The sequence below is a fragment of the Cnephaeus nilssonii genome, assembly GCF_951640355.1.
Source record: "Cnephaeus nilssonii genome assembly, chromosome: 8".
NCBI lineage: Eukaryota > Metazoa > Chordata > Mammalia > Chiroptera > Vespertilionidae > Cnephaeus > Cnephaeus nilssonii.
Genome location: NC_137079.1, coordinates 83,391,632 through 83,413,738, shown reverse-complemented (window position 1 = coordinate 83,413,738; position 22,107 = coordinate 83,391,632). Strand labels below are relative to the sequence as shown.

Here is a 22,107-nt window from a genome sequence, read left to right as displayed (position 1 = left end):
TATGACACCTGCTGCAGGTGTAAGTCATGGAAGCACAAGTGCTATTCCTGCTGTCTGTGTCTCTCCCCCTCCTCTTTTCTCTTTTTCTTTTAAAGATTGAGTGTTGGTCAAGATTTAAACCTGGTTACCAAACAATAAATAGTTTTACCAGTTAGAGTTCATGAAGCCAAAAGCTGATGACTTACAGAATGTGTGAGAGAATATGAGCCTTTTCCTCCCCTGAGGACTTCTCTACCTGCTGGGGAGCAGACTGAGTTTTTCTTGGAAGTGTCTTATTGTGCTATGTGACCTTGAGCATGCTGTACCCCTCCCTCAATTATTCCTGTAAAAGGAGTCTATAAGCCCCACCTCCTCTTCTCCCAAGGTCCAGTAGCATCTGTGGATTTCGCTGCTATATCTGTAGAGGTGTTGGCACTGGGGAGGAGCTAAGACTGGACTTATTCATGTGGAACTGTAGTGAAATGCTGGAGGTATAAGAAAAAAATATAGGAACTTGGTTTATAAAATTTGATTCAGTAATCTATTTCCAACTGATCAGCCATTATACCCTCACTAAAAACATCTTTATTACAATAACATTTTTAACCCATCTTTCTCTCTTTCTATTTCTCTATTCCCTACTTTTTTTTTTTTTTTTATCCAACTCCCCTCCCCAGTTTCCTCCTTCAGAGGAAGGTTCACATGTTGGTCTTGTGCTTGTAGAGGAGTGTCCCCTCACATAGAACAAGTCTATGCTCATTGCAGGCAGAACTAAGAAAATCATTAAATCGTTACCAGGAACTGAATGAAGAGGCATGCAGATCCTGAAGAGTTATTGTGTTGCAACCGCTTAACCTAAAAGTCATTTATTAGTTGTCATTTAATATCCAGAACTGGCTGGCTTGTGGGTCATTTATAGCTCATTTCTTCATGGCTCAAGTAATGTATACAATTTAGAAATGTTAGTGGCTGAAATGGTTTCCTTTAAAATTGAGTAAAAGCAGCATTTTCCTATTTCCAAGTTATGCCATAACACTAGCTGCCATCAATCACTAACTATAGAAATTTTAATTGGGTTGGCTTTTATAATATGACTAGAGGCCCAGTGCACGAAATTCGTGCATTCAGCGAGGGTGGGGGTTGGGGGTGGTGTCCCTCATCCTGGCCTGTGCCCTCTTGCAGTCCAGAAGCCCTCAGGGGATGTCCGACTGCCCGCTTAGTCCCGCTCCCCCAGGGAGCGGGACTATGCGGGGGAGCGGGACTATGCGGGCAGTCAGACATCCGTAGTGCTACTGTGGAGGTAGGAGAGGCTCCCACCATCGCGGCTGCACTCACCAGCCATGAGCCGGGCTTCTGGCTGAGCTTCGCTCCCCCTGTGGGAGTGCACTGACCACCAGGGGGCAGTTCCTGAATTGAGCATCTGCCCCCTGGTGGTCAGAGCATATCATAGTGACTGGTCGTTCCGCTGTTTGGTCAATTTGCATATTAGCTTTTTATTATATAGGATAACTGTAATAATTATTAGTATAAATTTGCCTGAAAGTGAGAGAAGGGAAGACAAGAGTTGATATGTAGGTCCTTTCCATTCAAAATGTGGTCCCAACTAGCAGCACTGTCATCACTAGTGAGAAATGCAGAATCTTGAGCCCCACCCCAGACCCTCTGACTCAGAACCTGCACTTTAACAGAATCTCCAGCTTATCCTCATGCACATAAACATTTGGGGAGCATTAATCTAAACTACCTTACAAGAAAATGAGCAGCCTACCTGGGTCCTTGAACAGACTTGATTTCCTGGCTAATTGGCCTAGTGTTTCCTGCTATATATAAATCTGTGGCTTTCATACTAAATGTGAGCCTATTCAGCAGCTTGCCTCAGATAAAAGAAAAATGGACATTGGCCATCTAGAAATGGTGTACTTCACATTGCCATGTGAAAATGGCCAAGGAAAGTGATAATGGCTGTACTTATGGAGCATTTGTTTTTTAAAATGCAAAAAAAAAACACACTCCTGGACACCAGCCTGCAAAATATTGTCCTCCTCTCCTGGAAAATGGCTGCTTCCCAGGAACTCTGAGCCAAGTAGAATCCAAGCAGCCCACGGCCACCTGAGAGCCTCTAGCTTGGCCTCAGGTCTTCACCCTCTTCGGTTCTTCTTGGGTCTCTTTTTGATTGGTCAGCATCTGTGAGCGAATGAGGGGAGAGTAAACTACAGCCTCTGCCAACACATGTGGGTGTTTTTTGGTTCTTAATAAGCACAGGGGTGTGAATGGCAGCCAGATCTGTAGCATGTGGTCAGGAAGGTGGGGCCCAGGAGGAGTTAATTCTAAGGGTGAAGGGGGGACTTGCAGAGGCACTAGTATGCTTCAGTCAAATGTGTGTGTGTTCCCTATACTAGAGTATGCTGGTGCTATGTGGTCTTCCCAGGTGTGCTGGAGCCTTCTCGTTCCGGTTCAAGAGAGTGGATGGTTACATTCTCAGAATTTTTTTTGAACTAGTTGGCTTTATGTTGGGAGCTTGAAACTAACCATGTGGGAGTAATTTCACCACAGAAAGCAGTAAATAATTTTTAACAGACTTACATAATGCCCACAAATCAACCTGCCTTCCTCCTCCCTGCTAGAGTGGGTTGTTAAGTTTATCAGCACACCACTGCTTAGTCCTAAATGAAACAAGTTCGCTCTTCCCTCCCCTACCACCCACATTTCAAAGCCAAGCCTCAGAAGGCTAAGGAGGGCAAGAATTTTGTGAAGTATCTGCCACATTATGTGTCTAATACTTATTTATTTAACAATAGATCTAATCCATGTGGTAGGCAGAATATTGTCCCCTTCCTGTCCCTCCACATTCTGATCCCTGGAACCTAGGACTGTGTCATGTTACGTGGCAAAAGGGAATTAAGTTTGCAGGTGGAATCCTATATAATAAAGAGATAATATGCAAACTGACTTTCACACCCTCACAAGGTGGCTGCTTATGACCAGGCTGGCAGGGGGTTAGTGAGGGACAGCGAAATGACTGAAAATGCAGGCTGCGTGGGGCAACCAGGCCAGCAGGGGGGTTAGTGAGGGATGATTAAACGACTGAATAGCAGGCTGTGTGGGACGATCAGGCTGGTGGGCGGGGGGCAGTTGGGGGTGACCAGGCCAGTTGGGGGGGGCAGTTGGGGGAGACCAGGCTGGCAGGGGGGGCAGTAAGGGGTGACCAGAATGGCCTAAACTGGCAGTCAGACATCCCTAAGGGGTCCCGGATTGGAGAGGGTTCAGGTTGGGCTGAGGGGACCCCCCACATGCACTAATTTCATGCACCAGGCCTCTAGTTAATTTTGATAATTGACTTACCTTCAAATAGGGAGAGTATCATGCATTATCTAGGTAGGTCCAAAGTAACCACAAGGGTCCTTAAATTGGAAGAGGGAAGCAGACGATTGAGAGCATGGAAGGATGGGAGTAGGAGAAAGGTTTAGCCTGCCATTGGTGGCTCTGAAGAGGGAGGGAGAATCTCTCTAAGAAGGTGGAAAAGGCAAGGAAACAGATTCTCCTCCAGAAGGAAGGCAGACCTGCTGACAGCTTGATTTTAGCCCAGTGGGACCCATTTTGGACTTCTGACCTCTAGAACTGTATGATATTAATAACGTCTGTTACTTTAAGGCACTGTTTGTGGTGAATTGTTACAGTAGCAATAGGAAGTTAATACAACTCGTGTGGTTTTATAATGATGTATTAATGTCTCTTCCTGGAAATCTGTAAAGCAGAGAAAATACCTCTAAAATATTTAGAGCATCAGAGTGGAAGAAAGTTATTAAAAATAATAAAACGGCAGCATACCCGATGCAACTGCTTTCTTTGCCACTGGATTTTACAGCACGAGTAGACGAGTTTTCATAAATCCTCGCAGCAGCGTTTCACTGGAATTTAGTGCTGTGGGAGGGAACCTCCACCATGCTTTCCCCTCATGATCACACTCATTTTTCTCAACTTTTATATTGCCCACAAACTTAAAAGTGAAAATCTTTCAATTCTATGTAAAAGACACTCCCTACCTCCTGGGTTAATCTTGTTCTGCCTTCAAGCTACTTGTGCTTGAAATGATATTATAAAGTGCTATATGGTTTACAAATACTTTCACTTAATTCTTCAAATCTCTTGGGGTATCATAACCTCAGAAAGGGCAAGAAAACAGCGAGAGATCTGAGTGGCATCCAAAGCCTTCCCTTGCTCTTTCCAATAAACCATAAAGTCATAAAGCTGGTAAAGTTATTTGGAGCACTGGAGGTCACAATGTTTTATGTAGACAGTAGGAACTGTTATTATTTTTAATGCTATAAAGTGAAGTGGGAAGTCACCAGTAAAAAAATAAGGTGTACATATCAGATGCAGAAATGCATGCATATACATATTTTTAAGGAACCACATTTGCTATTTATGTCTAGGAAACTAGGAGTCACAAGGGCTAAAGGTTTAAGAACAATTTTAGGAGTAAAACTCAACATTTAGAAAATTATTTTAATATTGTTTGTATAAACTAGGAAAACCAGGAGTTCCCAGAAATATGGTTCCTACATCATGTATTCCTTTGTGGTGCATTGGTGTGGGCATTAAACCTCTAGTTGTTGAAATGCTGTAGGACTCCATTAATTAACCTCATAAAGTTGAGATGTTAATATCTCTAAAATGCAGATGTAGTACTAAGAGGGCAAGCTGTTAGCTTCTCTGTGCTTCACTTTTCTTATCTGTAAAATGGGTATAATAATAATAATATAACAATGGGACCAGTTGGCTTAAAGTATACAATGACTAGCACTTAGTAAACACTCAATGAGGGTGTTCTAACCTGATTAATTATGCCTGTGAAGATCCCACTTCTAGGAATATATCCTAAGGAACTAGCAACACCAATCAGAAAGGATATATGCACCCCTATGTTCATAGCAGTACAATTTACAATAGCTAAGATTTGGAAACAACCTAAGTGCCCATCAGCAGATGAGTGGATTAGAAAACTGTGGTACATCTACACAATGGAATACTACGCTGCTGTAAAAAAGAAGGAACTCCTTTCATTCACAACAGCATGGATGGACCTGGAGTGAATAAGTCAGTCAGAGAAAGATAAATATCACATGATATCACTAATTTGTGGAATATAATGAACAACAAACTGATGAACAAAAACAGATCCAGATTCAGAGAAGCATCGACCAGACTATCAAACCTCAGAGGGAAGGTAGGGGAGGTTGGGGGTAAGGGGGAAGGATCAACCAAAGGACTTGTATGCATGCATATAAGCATAACCAATGGACACAGACACTAGGGGGGTAAGGGCACGAGCTGGGGGAGGCAATGGGGGGATAAGGACACATATCTAATAGCTTAATCAATAAAGAAAAAAATAAAAAGGAAAAAAAACAGTGGTACATCTACACAATGGAATACTATGCTGCTATAAAAAAGAAAAGAACTCTTACCATTTGCAACAGCATGGATGGACCTGGAGAGCATTATGCTAAGCAAAATATGTCAGTTGGAGAAAGAGAAATATCACATGATCTCACTCATTTGTGAAATATAATGAACAACATAAACTGATGAACAAAATAGAGCCAGAGACATAGAAGCATCAAACAGACCATCAAACCTCAGAGGGAAGGCAGGGGAGGGTTGAGGGAAGGGTAAGAGATCAACCAAAGGACTTGTATGCATGCATATAAGCATAACCAATAGACACAGACAGTAGGGGTCAAGGGCACATGTTGGGGGGTGGGAGCAGCTGGGGAGAGGTCAATGGGGGGAAAAGGAGACATATATAATAGTTTCAACAATAAAGATTTTAAATAAATAAAAAAGAAGTGGCTTAACACTATAGTAGTTGACTCTACTATATCAACCTCTTGTGTTGAACCTCATGTGAATTAATTGGCTCAATTATTTCATTTCCACCAAGCCCATGTGAATAAGGTTGCTGGAGAAAGCAAACAAACAAAATGCTCATGGATTTTTTTTTTTTTTTTGGCCATACCAGACTACTGGGCTTCCTTCTCAGCTAGGTCGTTAACAATGCCTAATGCCTGACATTTTTCCTTTGAAATTTAGGCTCATTTCTAATTACTAAGGTTTTCCACCTTTTACTTTTTAAAAATTCTCTTTTTTCATGTTCATCTCATCATTTACCTTCTAGGAAGTAATGGCTGTCAGGTCATAAGTACCTTTATTTTTCCATTTTATTATCTTTCTTTGCTATTTCTACCCCTGCCTTATCTCAGGAGGAATAAGAAAGTGATTTTCCCTGCTGCTGTAATGAATTCTGCATCTTACTATCTCAACTGCGCTTCCATATTCTCAGGAACCTTGCTGCTCTATCAGTTAACACCCCCCCCCCCCCACCGCCCACTTTTCCCTGTCACTTTCTTGTTTTTTTTTTAAATTATTTTTATTTTTGGGGATCTCAGAATAAAATTATACTCAAGTCTCTCATCTTTAAAACAAAGTGTCTCTTTCTATTCTGGTTTGATTTCAACTCCTCCATTCCAATCATCGAGGCTCAACGTCTGAAAGCTTCTCTACCACATGTCGTTTCCACCTGCCGGTCTGTGGACTGACCCTCACCTGTTAGTGTCCCCAGGCGATGCTGAGCTTAGCTGGCGCAGGAACTTCGCTTCTTTGAGTCTTCACCTTTACTTCTTCCTTGGTGGGATGAATTTGCCTTCTGTCTCTAGTACTTCATTGGTATTGATCTAGTCAAGATCACCAATGGTGCTTTTAATTGAAAAACCCAATGGAGACGCTTTAATTTCCTAACTTACTTAAACTCTTTGTAATGTTGTAATTATAAAATACTCTGTCCTTTAAATTCCACCCCTCTAAAATGCTTCTGGATCCTTTTCCTTCACTTGTTTTTCTACTATTGATGTTCCATCAGGTTCATCCCTTGATCTTCTCTAATGTTCCTATGCCTATGCCACCCTATCCTTAAGTGGAACCTTCCCCCCCCCCCCCCACACACACACACATTTCCACATATAAGGATTTAGTTATTGCTTGTGCTGATGATTTCTGAAATCCATATCTTCAGGCCAAACCATATTCTTCAATCCCAGGACCAGATATTTTACTGGATGCTTGATATTTCTCTCTAGTTGTTCCATAAGTATATCTCAAATCCAATAGCTTCAAAACCGACTTCATATATTCACTCTGATGCTCTTAAATGACATTCATCTGGTACTATTCCCTTTTCCTTACTCATACTATATTAATACTTGAGGCCCAGTGCATGTGATTCATGGACCGGTAGGGTCCCTCGGCCTGGCCCGCAGGGATCGGGCTGAAACCAGCTCTCCAACATCCCCCAAGGGGTCCTGGATTGCAAGAGGGCAGTTCTTGGGTGACACACCCTGGAATCTGGCTCCTTTTTTTTGGTTCCAGGTGCGTCACCTGAGAACTGCAACTGCCAAGTCACCACAGCTCGGCAGCTCCTGTGTTGAGCATCTGCCCCCTTGGTGGTCAGTGCACATTATAGCTACAGGTTGGAGTGTCTGCCCCTGGTCTTCATTGCACGTCATAGTTACCAGTTGGATGGTCGAATGGTCAGATGGTCGCTTAGGTTTTTATATATATAGATAGTCATACTTTCTATTATTTCATTTTTTTACCCTCCTGTTGTTTCTATCTCCTATATATTTTTTTTAGAGTTTGTCCTTTCTTTTCCATCCCCACTGCCTTAATCTGGGACTCATTATTTATGGCCTGGATTACTCCGAAAATCATTCTACTGGTTTTTATATTTGTGGTCCATTCTCTGTGATGCTTTCAGAGTGAGCTGCTTACTTTCCTGCTTAAAATAACATAATAGCTTATCTGCCTTTAATGAAGTCCACACTTTTTTTACTTGGCATACAGATCCCTTTATAATTACCCATTTTTTACTTTCTCAACCTTGTCTTTCACTCATCTCATTACAAACACCTTGAAATTTATCCAGGAGCATCTTGGAGTTCCCTGAACTGGCACATTCTCTCGTGCATTTGTACATTGAAAATACTATAAACGGTGGGAATGCCCTTTTTCTATTCAGGGCTACTACCAGCCCAGCATTGCCTTTGTGCAGATTGGAAGTGATTCCCCGTCCAGACAGTCAGGTCTGCAGGTGCTCAGATTGGTGACAGAAGGCACCTTTGTGAAAAACAGAAAGACACCTCTGCTGTGCTGAAGCTCCCCATGCTGTGGTGCTCGGCGTGGTGAGCGTAAAGCTGCCTCTCTTTCAGCCTTTCCAACCCTCTCCACTTGGCCCTCTCAGGCAGTGAGTAACCCATACAATAGAGTACAGTAGCCCTACTCCTATCATCCCCTTCTCTTGGAAAGCTCTTGTTTGTTTAAGATTGGTCTCTATCAAGAATTTCTAGCTTTCATTAGACCCATGGTTCTCAACCTCTTATCCTATACAATAAAAGGCTAATATGCAAATCGACCGAAAGATGGAACATCCCGTCGCTATGATGTGCACTGACCACCAGGGGGCAGACGCTCAACACAGGGGCTGCTCCTTGGTGGTCAGTGCGCCCCCACAGTGGGAGCACCACTCAGCCAGAAGTCAGGCTTATGGCTGGCGAGCACAGCGGTGGTGGCGGGAGCCTCTCCCACCTCTGCAGCCTCCGCCTGCCAGCTTAGGCCCGCTCCCTGTTGGGGTCCTGGACCTGGAGAGGGTGCAGGCCGGGCTGTGAGACCCGCCCCCGCATAGTGCACGAATGTCATGCCCCGGGCCTCTAGTATGATCATAGTCTCTTGGGGAATCAGAAGAAGCCTATGAGCCCACTCTCTAAAAAATGAGCATACTCCTAACCCACAGCTCATCCATAAACCCGAGGTTAGAAAGTATATTCCAAGTGTTACTCAGCTACGTAGCAGTGCAGGATGGGGTCTGCTACTTAGGAGGCACTGAAAGAATGTTTCAGGAACTATTGAAAGCATCTCCTGATGACCCACTTCTGTGCTTTTTCTATAGGTTTGTATTACATTATTTGTAAACCTCTATCTTCTAACGTATTTTACATATTGCCATCATGGCTTTCTTGTCTATGTCCCCAGCTAGCTTCTGAAATTTTTCAGAGTAGGCACTGTTCTGTTCATATCTGCATTCCCAGCATCTAATATGGTACAAAAATATATTAGGCATTTGTTAAGTGTTTGTTAAGATTCAGTGATATTAACTGACTTAAAGTCACTCTATCAGTGATAATGAATCCAAAGCTGATTCCATACTTTTTTCTTCTGGATCTTGTGTTCTTAGATGTTTTACGTCTCTGCATTTGTGTATATATGTGTAAATATGTTTAGGTGATTCCTTAACTCATTGTAAAATGGAAAGAAATAAACAGTCTAATTAGATCCAAGTATTTGGGTACTTGTACATGGGTAGATATTGGATACAATTTTTCAAATACTTTGATATTCTGCAAAATACTTCTATAAACTTCTGAGGAGTAAACAGATCTTTGTTGGATGGAATTTAGCTACTGGTTTTTTTTTTGTGTGTGTGTGTGTGAGATGAATTCAATGATAATCTATTAATGTAGAGATTAAAACAATTTTTAAATTTCTGATTTTGCTAAAGGAACCCAGCCTTAGTCTCTAGATGCTTGTGGTTTTTCTTCACTATTCTCAAAGTAGCATTACTAATACTGGTTTAATCAATACCTACTGCTTGCTTGATATCTTTTACCTTTTTTTCCCCCCTCAGAGATGTAGGAAGCTCATCACAACTGACCACTTTGGGTTTCATGAGCCAGGATTTTTTTTTTTTAGATTGGGATCATATTTATTTGGTTTTATAATTCTCTATTAGTTTTTTTCTTAGAACTATGTTTCATTAATAACCCAATTGCCTTGTATTGTAATTGATTTATATTGGTTGTAGTAAGTTTCCTTTGTTTTTTTCCAAAACTGAAATCATTCACCTTTCAAAATGGGACTAGTAAATTGTTCTGTGTGAATGAAGCGTTTTATGGAAATGAACAATATGAATATTCCTACCTCTTTGAAAGGTGAAACCAAACTGACATTGGGGTTTGGAAGTGATGATTTCTATCAGTTTCCTTTCCCAGGTCCTCCTGCTGGGCAAACCCAGCTCTTTATATTAAAGCAAACACAGCTGCTCACGTCTCCCTTGGATTCATTTAAAACTTCAAGTCTCTCCTGTGTTGTATAACTTGTTTCAACTCCCTATTAACTTTCTAGGAATTTTACTTGTTCATAAGCAAGATTTTTTTTAAAGACAGTTGTGTTGTAGTGAACAAAAAATCAACAGTTCTGAGTTATTTAAGTTGTATTAAAATATGTCAGAGCCATAGTGACAGTAATATCAAATATGAAGTTCTTTGTCTCTAGACTCTCCAAGCAACCACTTTATTTATTTACTAGGGACCCAGTGCACGAATTTATGCACCTTGAAAGGAACTGTGGGTCACGAGGCTGCGGTAGGCCCAGGGGCAGGTCTCAGCCCATCCTCCGTGGCCCTGCCCGGCCCCTCTTGCTGCGGCGCACCCCCCCTCCCCCCGTTCTCTGTCTGCTGGCAGCCCCGCTCCTGCTGCCACCACTCCCATGCACTGACAGCGCCGACCCCGCTCACACCTGCTGATGGCGTGGAGCGACTGGGGCCAGCGCCAGCAGTGGGGGCGAGCAGGGCTGGTGCTGTTAGGGGGTGTGAGCCGTAGTTGCTGTCCCTATCACCCCTCAAGGGGGAGGTGGAGAAGCCCTCAGGGGTGATCAGAGCTGGCAGCTGCCGCTCACACCCACTGATGGCACCAAGTGATAGGGACCAGCGCTGGGCACTAGAAGCAGTTGCAAGCAGCGGCTCTGGTGCCTGCAGTGGGAGCGAGTGGGGCCGGCACCAGCAGCAGGTGAGAGTGCCGGGTGGGACCGCGGCATGGGAGCAAAGAATTTTCAGTAAACACCAGAGGCTCGCCCCAATGATAGTGACCGGCGCCCACCTTGGTCTGGTGCCCCCACTCACCTGCTCCACCATCCCACCGTGGCCAACGCCCACCATGTTCCACGCACGCCCCCTGGTGGCCAGTGCACGTCATAGCAACCAGTTGTTCGGTTGTTCAGTTGTTCCCGTTGTTCCACCGTTTGGTCTATTTGCATATTAGCCTTTTATTATATAGGATTTATTTATTTATTTTTGTTTAGTTTTTTTATTGATGTCAGAGATAAGGGGAAGGAAGAGAGAGATAGAAACATCAGTGATGAGAGAGAATCATTGATCGGCTTCCTCCTGCACACTCCACACTGGGGATCAAGCCCACAACCTGGGCATGTGCCCTGACTTGGGAATCGAACTGTGGCCTCCTGGTTCATAGGTTGATGCTCAACCACTGAGCCACACTGGCCAGGTACCAAACAACCAGTTTAACAAAAGTGAATTCTTTTCTATTCAAGTGATGGCTTTTTAATGGCATTTTGCTGTTGAGTCTCTCAGCAGCTTTAAGTATCTGATTCTAAATCAGAAGGGAGTTGGGTTGGCTTATTGAAAATCTTTTTCTGAATGTTTTAGTATATATACATGTTGTGTGAACTATTTCACCATTTATTATAATTTTAATTTAACATACTTGGTGTGGAAATTTCATGTTTCCCTTAGAACATTTTTAAAACACTGCTTAAAATATAAATGATGTTGTCATTTAAACTAAGGAATAAAAATTTGAAATCCTGATTGTGTGATTATACCAATCAAGCTGAAAGAGGGGAGCCAATGAAAGAACTGGGTGCTCCTGGCTTTCAGAGTAGTACCCATGGGCCGGGAGAGGGATACCATCTTGGAAGCCCTGGTAATACCTTATCAGACTATTGAGGCCGCTTAAGCCTAATGATTTGGCCACTGGGTAACGTGAACACCATGATTCTGTTTAAGTTTCTCTAATAGATTACATTTTGATATTTACAATTTCAGAGCGAAAAACTAGAGGAGAAAAAACGACTTCAAGAAAATCTCAGAAGAGAAGCATTTAGAGAGCATCAGCAATAGTAAGTTTACGTTTTCAGAGCTTTGTACCTTTATGACCATATTATTCATTCTGCTAGGTGGTGGTAACTTTTCAAAACATCTGGTATTTGATTATTGGCTGTTATATTAATTATGTAATTGAACTTCTTCATTATGTAAGTGAGGTTCTAAGGTTGGCAATATCTATACTCACCAAAGTATTTTTTAGTAGTCATTTGATTAGAAATATTACTGCTAAACCTGAGGAATTCTTTATTAGAAATAACTTGGAGGGCTTTATTTTTTGGTGACTTGGGGTACTTCTGATTATATTGAATTCTAAGACACTGACATCAGGAAGGTGTTTGAAAAAAAAAGTACCAACACAGAATCTAAACTAACTAGGCATTTGTCTAATGGATTGAGGACTATTACACACGGGTATTTTTGTAGAAAAGAATTGAGAAATTAATTAGCAATTATTGGCAAAACTGCCAATTGGTGGTCATACACTAAGATACTTTTTCCAGTGTGATTTGTGAATAACAGCAGCTAACATGTACAGGACAAATAACTACTCTGTGCTGTATAATGTAGATAATCTACTCTGTTATATAGGCTTTAAAGATAAGCTTGTGTGCTAACTCTGTGTAGTTAGTTTACCTGCATACTGCTTAAAAGAATAGACAAAACCAAAGGAACATATTTCTGGCCCTAGGTTAATTCCAAAGGTGGTAGAATTCAAACCAAGCTGATCTGGATTCAAAGTCATAGCTCTGTTTCCAAGATATGACCCTGGACAAAACTACGAAACCTCTTTGAACTTAATTAAAAAAAAATTAAATAGGTACGATAATCTCCCTATATAGGCCTATCTGTAAGGATTAAATAAAATATCTTCTGTAAAGGGCATAAAAGTGCTTGAATATTTTAGGGACTTGAAACTTTTTATAGAGGTCCTTGTTGAATGGGATCAGACAACTTTGATTTTGCCAGGACTGTGTGGAGATTTTCGGCCCATGAGACCTAGTTATTAGACTCGCACACTTTTAGATGAATTGCTCTCTTACTCCTTCCTCTCTTCTCTTCACATCAGTGTACCTCCTTTGCAGAATTTAAGGTTATTCTGTGTTGGGGTGAGCATATATAACACCCGAAATCATGCTGCTCTTATAAGTATAGCATGTTTTTGTTTTATCATTTCACTGAAATTATTCTGCCTCTAGGGTAAGCAGCTCCTCCTTGCTTTAAGACTCAAGAGGTAGGAACTGGGAAAGAACTTTTTCAGTGCTTCACTTTGCCCCTAAGCAAGTTAGGTACTTGGCCTCTACTACCCAGGCTAGAAAATGAGTGGGGGATGAAATGGGGTTGGGTGGAAGTACTAATGAATGACATTATCTTCTCTAAGTTAAAATAGGCATTGCCCTCATTTGAGAAATAGAATTCACACCTTGTTTTTCCCTACTCTTCTTCTAAGGCAGGCATGGGGGATGAGGGAGCTGGTAGAAAGCTAAATACCAGAAATTCTCTGTCTTAGAGAGATGGCAGGAGGGAGGCAATAAATGAAGGGCTCTATTATTGAACCCCATTTATGGGTAGAGAATGGATGAGAGTTGTAGCCTACAGATACAATAAGAACAAATATATTTATCCTGTGACATCCTAGTTTTACACTAGAAAAGGGGGAGACCTGCTTACCAACGTGGGGTTTTAGGTAAGGACTGAGAAGTTGAATGAGTCCTTTTTCTGGAGAGTTTTAACATGGTAAGGTGAAGGATGCGCGATAGTTTCAAAAGACATGGAGATTGTGCCACCCAACTCCTTTCTTTCATAGTCTTCCAGCTTCTTGAATTTGTGTTTTACTGAATGCTAGAGATCAATCATCCTATTTCTTTGAAGGAAAATGTTTTACCTGCAGCCACCTCACAACCATCAGTGGAGCTGAATTCAATTACACGCACATTTCACTCTTGATCTTTCTTCTGCTTATAGTGAAAGTCCCAGTTAACCAGGGAAAAGAGAAGTTGGCTAAAAATGTGAAGTATCTCAAATTGATTTTTAAAGCCTATTGAGAAACACAAGAAGTATATATTTATAAGTTTTTTAAAGAGTATTTTTTAACTACTTTTGACATTAAAAAGACCAATAGTTCATGAAGGGAATGACCATTATAATAACTAAAAATATGAAAGGGACTTCTTAGAAAAGATGGAAACTCTGCATGAGAAGTCTTGGTAATACCTTCTTAGAGTCAGTTTATGTGGAAAATGTGGCTAGGAGAGCTGTTAGAATTTTAATAGCGCGAAGATTTCACCAGGCTGTTCATCCTCCCGCCACCTTCCTACCCCAAAATTAGATTCTCATAAAACTGTCAAACCAAGAAACACAAAATAGAAACACAAGAAAGAAATTCTTTCAAACTAGTCAATACCTCATGTCCTTACCATTTTCAGTGTGCTGTGATATGTGATTCAAATAGCAAACAAGGAACGTTTCTGTTGTTGTCCTTGTTGTTTTTCTGTAGAGAAGGGTAATCATGGACTTGAGCAGACTGTAAATCCAAGTTGCTAGCGGAAAAGCTCCTGATAGCATCTTGGGGCACCACCACGGGAATCTTAATGTGCTCTTTCTTAACACCTTGTTCCTGACTTCGTTCGTTTGCTTCTGATTATTTTTAGTGTTGTCAATTATTTAGCTAACAGGCAGAAAACTAGGCTTTTATTGACATCCAAAGGGACTCTCCTGAGTGTAATAATGAAGGCAGTTTATTGAATGCCTGTGAGGTTGCTTTCTAATTGTATGCATTAATCTGCCCAGGCAAGCTGGCTGAAAATACCCCAGCAGATTGCACGTGCAGATGGAGCACACAGGATGGTTTTTATGAAAAGACCTCTGGAATGTACTTCTGCAGTACTCTCCTTTCCTTAAAAATCAAATGACTGTGAAAATTTCAATTGGCAGCTGAGAACAGACCAGATTAATGGTGCATTAAGTCTGCTACTGTGGCTGGGACAGACTCAAATTTCACAATTTAGTGTTAGTTCTAGGATTCGTGAGCATGAAAGTGAAGGGTAGAAATCGACATTTAGCCTCGGTGCAGTTTTCACTATTATTTTTACTCTCTGTATATATTTACTACTTATAAAAAGTCAAATGTGATACTTTCCTGGATGGCCTTTTCTATTATCAATATTACTAGATTATCAATATTGAGGATTTGAAGCATCAGTTAATGAAACTTTTGTTGTGGATCTTCTTTTTTTTATATCATGGGAGGATGTTGTGATTTAAGTTATTTAAAACATTAAGTAAAACCTCAGCATTAAAAGTTTCAAGTGGAATTTATATTGAGGATTATAGTCATCTTTTAATTATTTTTTGATGGATGTAGAGAAAGTTTAAATTTCGAGCCTATTTAACCAATAGTGGGATCTCAGGTAGGATTTGTGGGGGGTAGTCAGATGCATTTTGTGTGTGAGTGTTAGGAAAAACAATGTTTTCTTAGAGATTTGCTGAAGACATGAGAATTGGGCATCTTTTAAACATTTAAAATGTTAATTCATATCTAATAACCATTAAATGTAATAGGTTGTACATTTGTGTAGGTTTTTTTACAAGTACAAAGTACTGCCCTGGGCAGGTGGCTCAATTAGTTGGAGCATTGTCCCATACATCATAAGGTTGTGGGTTGGATTTCTGGTCAGGACACATACCTAGGTTGCGGGTTCCATCCCCGGTCGGTGTGCATGTGAGAGGCAACTGATAGATGTGTCTCTCTCTCTCTCCCTTTCTCTCTCTAAAATCAATAAACATATTCTTGGGTGAGGATTTTTTTAAAAAGTGCTTGGCTTAGTTGATTTAAATAACCAAAGTAATAATAAGCTGCTGCTGTATCATTGGGGACATGTGGAGTTCAGGTGTACTATGCATAATGTATATATTTTTCATTCTATTTTTAGATTAGCCCTATTAGGGCTCTATCATCTTTATTTTACAGGTAGATGATTGGGTAATTTAAATTGCTCAAAATCATAGAGACAGTAAGCAATGTGGCCAAATCTTGATCTAGAGATGTGAAGGGTTAGGGAAGATAGGCAATTTAGAAATGTGGTGTACTTTGAAGCTCAGGGACATCTGCCCAGGGTTGGGGTGATAAGCACTGTAGCCACATGAGGGACCTGTGGAGAAGACGTTAGGGTAGGTCAGTGCAGAGAGAAGAACTTGGGCAAAGTTGACTTGTTTCTTCCTACCAAGATCTAAATCTTATCTAGCAAAAGGAAAAGTGAGGAAGTGTATTTTCTGATTTTCCTTACATGTGAATGACATCCTCTTCCAGGTCCAACACCGGGTTAGTACCACGACTAAATTTACTTGTAGGATACATGGGTTTTTGTGACCTCCCTACCTATACTGTACTCCTAGGTACAGTTTCCAGTATTTCTAGGGGAGAAGGAGCTCAGTTCTTGAAATCCAAGTTTGAAAAAATCTTGGAATCGAGCTCATTTCGAAATAGTTCCTATTTCTAAACTGCCAAGTGCCCCCTTGTGCTCAGCCTGTGGATTGTAATGTGGGAAGTTTTCTGCCGTTGGAGCCAGGCATTTCTTTTATTTCCATTTGAATAATAGTGTGATTAATTCCTGGGAGGCACATCTTCATCTATTTTAGTTTCTTAGAGCAGAAGATCTAGACAGGTCTGCTGAATATGCATAACTAGGCCTCAAGTTTGCCTTCTAGTATGCTCACAAAACTTCTAATGCCTTTCATGGGAGCTTCCAAAAGACACTTAAGGGCTAAATTGATCCCTTATCCATATGGTAGGCTTAAATCCAACCTCACATTTTATAATCCAAGTAAGGTGAATCAAAAGTCATCCTTTTCATAAGTATCTTATGCTAATGAAGTGAACTTATAGATACAAGAATCCTCTATTTTGCTCAGTATAAGACTGAACAGTTTATGGGAAATCTGTTCTGAGAGAGTCTCTGCCTACTGAATGTTAAATCATGTTGATGGTAAGATCGTATCAACATTTTCACCCACTAAGTCTTCCTGCAGATGTCCTAGTGCACATTACCTCATTTTCATTCTGCTGCCACCACCTTCACATAGGTATTTATCACATGCCACTTGCATTGTGGCTTCTGTGTCCTTGTCATCCTTTGGACTACGGGAACAGTTTCATAACTGTCATTGCCAGGAGTCTCCTCCTCTTCTCTTGATTATCTTAAATGTTTTGTCAGATTTCATTTCCTAAAGCACAACTTTGGTCATGTCCCTACCCTACTCTAAAAGCCTAGATTATTTCCTGTTGCTCATCAAATGAATTCTCAATGCTTTAGCCACATGTGGGCCACCTTAGTAAGAAGATGTCATGGTCACTGTAGTAAAGATGTATTTGAAATAACTGATAAGAAAGAGTTGGCCCTGGGTCAGGTGATGTGGAGGGAGGGTTTGAGGAAGCAGGGCTTTGCTCAGGAAGCAAGGGTAATTCATTTTTGGTATATTAATCAATCTTACCTAAAGGGAGGGGGAAGACATGAGTGAGATTAATTCTGTAATTGATAAAGAGGCAGTAGTCACTCATATTAGTCAGAATTTTGGGGTGTTTGGTCACTATTGTGGTTAAGAAAGGTTCATGTATTTTTTTTTGCTTAGACATGTCGTGGAATAGTCTTATTTTTCTCATGACCCATCACAGTCACAGAGTAACCTCTTTGGATGTTGCTATTGTATGAAATTACTTCCATTAAAAATATATATTTTATTGATTTTTTTACAGAGAGGAAGAGAGAGTTAGAAACATCAATGAGAGAGAAACATCAATCAGCTGCCTCCTGCACACTCCCTACTGGGGATGTGCCCGCAACCAAGGCGCAACCAAGGTACATGCCCTTGACCAGAATCGAACCTGGGACCTTTCAGTCCGCAGGCTGACGCTCTATCCACTGAGCCAAACCAGTTTCGGCATGAAATCACTTTCAACAGGAGCATACTAGGGCCAAGATTTGAGTGCCTGGCTGTCAGGGATCATTTCCGTCTTTCTCAGTATGTAGTGAATAAATGGTAAAAGATAAAAGTTTATTTTAAAATTGTTTCACTTAATTATCTTATCACTGGAACCTGGTATCAGTGCTTACCCCTCTTGGGAGGGCAGATCTGGGATTAGACTGCCTATCTGGGTTCAAATTTTAACCTCTCCTTACTAGTTGAAGAACATTATTTAACTTCTGTGAACCTCTGTTTCCTCTTGTTTAGCATGGGGTGAGGATAGAAATTATTGCTAGTTCAAAAGAAGATTAATCAATATAATCCACGTTAGAAATCTAGCATAGTGCTTGGAGGGCAAAGTGAAGCAAAGTATGAAGAGACTCCAAACAGGCCAGCAGAGGAAGAAGTGAGAGAGAGGGATCAGCAGACTCTGGCCCTTGCCCCCAAGGATAGAGGCTAAGAGTTTGTTGACACAAGATCATTCACTAAGAAGGCCCCAGGGCACTAAAAGTGCTCCTGATAAACATACTATACCTGGGGAAATATGTTTTCCCCTCCACCCAACACAAGCTATCTGCATCACCACGTTTATCAGTTCTATGTGAGTTCTAAGATCCTTACTGAAAAAAAAAAAAAATACCACAAAAGGAACTCTGGTCAAACAAATAATGCATCCAAGAAGGAGGAGGAGATAACATACCAAAACAATTCTGAACAAAAAAGACAGTGACAATTCTGGCCAGTGTTGCTCAGAGGTTGGAGCATCTGCCCACACACTGAAGTATGGAGAGTACGATTCCAGGTCCAGGGCACCTACCTGGGTTGCAGATTTCATCCCCAGCCCAGGTTGGGGTGCACACAGGAAGCAACCAATTGATGTGTTTCTCTTTTTCTCTCTCTCCCTCCTTGCCTCCCTTTCACTCTCTCCAAAAATCAGTAGAAAAAATATCCTTGAGTGAGGATTAACAAAAAAAAAATAGTGATTAAAAAAAGAAAGATAGCAACATTTATGGTCAAGTATATGATTGTTTTATATATTAAAAAAATTAAGAATCAAGATTAGGTCAAATTAAAATAATGGAAGATTTTAGTCCTAGAAGAGGCAGAAGGAACAGAGGGGCATAAGAAGTAAATATTTGTTTCTTTGCGTGAGTGAATGCTTGTAAATTATAGATATTGATATAAAAATATATAATTACGTATTTTTATGTTTAATTATATATGTCCAAACAGGATATATAAAATAAAGACTTTAGGAGGAAAAATACAACAAATGAAAATTTTATCATTACAACAAAGGCAACAAGGTGGGTGGACTTTTTATACGCAATAGTCAATAATCACATAAAAGGTATATAGGCTAGATTTCCTTGTTAAAAGAAAAGTTCTTAGATTGCATTTTTTTAAAAAAACTAGTTATATGCACAGAAAATAAAAATCTAGCTATAAGCTATGATAGGACTTATCTATAAAACAAAATAGTTGAAAATAAAGGTATGGGCCCTATGTTCATAGCAGTGCTATTTACAATAGCTAAGATCTGGAAACAGCCCAAGTGCCCATCAGTAGATGAATGGATAAAAAAGCTGCGGTACATTGAAATCATAGAATACTATGCAGCAGTAAAAAAAAAGATCTCTTACCCTTTGAGACAGCATGGAGGGACCTGGAGAGTATTGCGCTAAGTGAAATAAGCCAGTCAGAAAAAGACAAGTATCACATGATGTCACTCATATGTGGACAAAATACACTGATGAGCAAAATAGATCCAGAGACACTGATGCATGGGACAGACTGTGGAACCTCAGAGGGAAGGCTGGTGTGGGTGGGTGGGAAGAGATCAACCAAAGAACTTGTGTGCATATATATGCTAACCCATGGACACAAATAATAGTGTGGGGAAGATGGGATAGATGGGGTCAAAGGGAAAAAGGGGACATATGTAATACTTTGAATAATAAAGATTAAAAATAATAATAAGTAACACACTAAAAAAAGATATGGAAAATATATCCATAAATGCTAACAAAAGGAGGCAGATGTAGCAATATAATGAGACAAAATTGAATTCAAGGTGAAAAACAATAGGACAGATATTTTATGTAGATAAAATATATAATCCAAAAGATAATGTGAATTATAAATCTTTATCAATATAGATTTGAAATATATAAAACAAAACTGCTGAAGTCTATAATATAGATGGGTTTGCCAGATTTCCCTTTTATTTAACTAATTCGCCATAGAAATAAATAGATTAAATGACTTAAAAGTATCTGCTTAAGGAATATGTGATTTGAATAACAATAACTTCACAGTTACAGTGTTGTAACCAGTATGTGAAAATGCATATTCCTTACAAATACCGACTTAACTACCATACTACCATTGGCCATAACTAAGTCCTCAGACTCTCTTTACATCCCAGAAAAAAAACCAAATCCTAGAAAGTCACCATTCTTAAGAAAAATGTAATAAAATTAGATATTAAGCAATAAGAAATTTAAAACTCTATCCACTTAAAATATTTTTTTTGAATTACCTTCTGAAATGATCTTTAGGGTAAAAAGATTGAAACCAAAAATTAAATTACAAATTACTCTGACATAAAAGAATATAAAATTTAAAATATCCCATGCTAACATGATAGAATGTGGCTATAAGGTGATTTAGAAAAAGTAGGTTTTTAAAAGTATTTAGTAAAAATGAAAATTAAAGAACAAAGCACTTTACTAAAATAGAATTATAACCATAAAATAAATACAAATAAATAAAAGGAAGGAATAAATACAGAAAAATTTTAAAACATGATGAAATAGAAACATTTTTATGATCTATAAATTAAACTAGGCTTTTTGTTTCTTTGTATGTTTTGGAAATTCTGATAGAAAAGACAAATTTTGATTTATCTGAGTAAGGGATAGAGAAGAATTCCAAAGACACAAAAGGAAGCATAACCAAAATTCTGGAAGAATTGCTCATTCCTAACAGTTTAATTAGGAAATATGGGTGCAAAAAATATTTCCTGGGAAAATATACCTATACGACTAGACTTGATGTCTGATTAGAATAAAAACTACAAATGGAAGAGAAAATGTACTTAGACCTTACCTAAAAAAGATGCTAGACCCAGTTGGTTTTATCAGTGAGTTCTACCAAACCTTCAAAGAAAGTGATAGATTTTGTTTGAAATCATAGATAAAGACGGCAGCTTTCCAGTGTAGTCTGGAACAGGATGGCATGAGTGCTTGTTGTTACTGATCCTGAATTTTAGATAGATAATTAGAGACAGTTTCTATTTCTAAGAAATAAATAAAGAACTAAATATTGGAGAAGAAGAAAGAAGTGCCTCTGATTTTCTATCTAAAACCATCCCAAGGGGATCAACTAAAGAATTATTAAAACTAATACAAATAATTCAACTAACATGAATTAATCTCAGATTATATTCAAACATTTCTGTCTTTCCTATAAAAAGTCCATTATGAAATGTAATTGAAAGAAAGAAATTATTTGCAATAACCATCCACACTGTAAGACAGGTGCATATAAGTCTAATACATAGATGCATATAAAATAAAATACCTAAAAGAAGATGAAAATAAATGTATACCATCTATTTACTATAAAGGGGGGATAAAAACAAGGATGATATTTCCCTTCTTGTTAATGTTTAAAGTAAACAGGACTTCTTGTGGAATTTGATAAACCAATTTTAAAGAGAAAATATTCAAAAATAGACAAACTTAAACATGAAAAATTGAAGTGACATGAGAGAGGCTTGTTATACCAGGTATTATATATATACAATATAAAGATATGATAATAACAAAGTGTTGTTGGCATTGTAATAGGTAGATTGTTGAATGAGAGTCTATAAATAGACCCCAAATATGGGAATTTAGTATTTAGTATTTTAGTTATTGATAAAAGGTCAAATCCTTTTCAAAAGGACTGACAATTTGACAAGTTGTATTGAGTCAACACAATCAAATATAATGAAGAATGTGTAGAAACTTTTTGCTAAGCCTTATATATAACTCAGAAGCCATAAGGAAAAAATACAGATTTGACTGTGGAATAATTTAGAATAGACATCACAGTGAACAAGGGTACAAGTAAGTGATAGACTAGGAGAAAATATTTGCCTCAAAAGT

The 22,107-nt window shown here is 39.5% G+C and overlaps 1 protein-coding gene across 1 annotated transcript in view; it reads left to right on the top strand.

Annotated features, from left to right (window-relative positions):
- Nucleotides 1-22,107, top strand: part of EPSTI1 (epithelial stromal interaction 1) — a 116,316-nt gene that overhangs the window by 31,563 nt on the left and 62,646 nt on the right. The window contains exon 6 of the mRNA XM_079779278.1: nt 11,930-12,003. Coding sequence (XP_079635404.1) covers nt 11,930-12,003 — 74 coding nt within the window. The remainder of the gene's footprint in view (nt 1-11,929; nt 12,004-22,107) is intronic.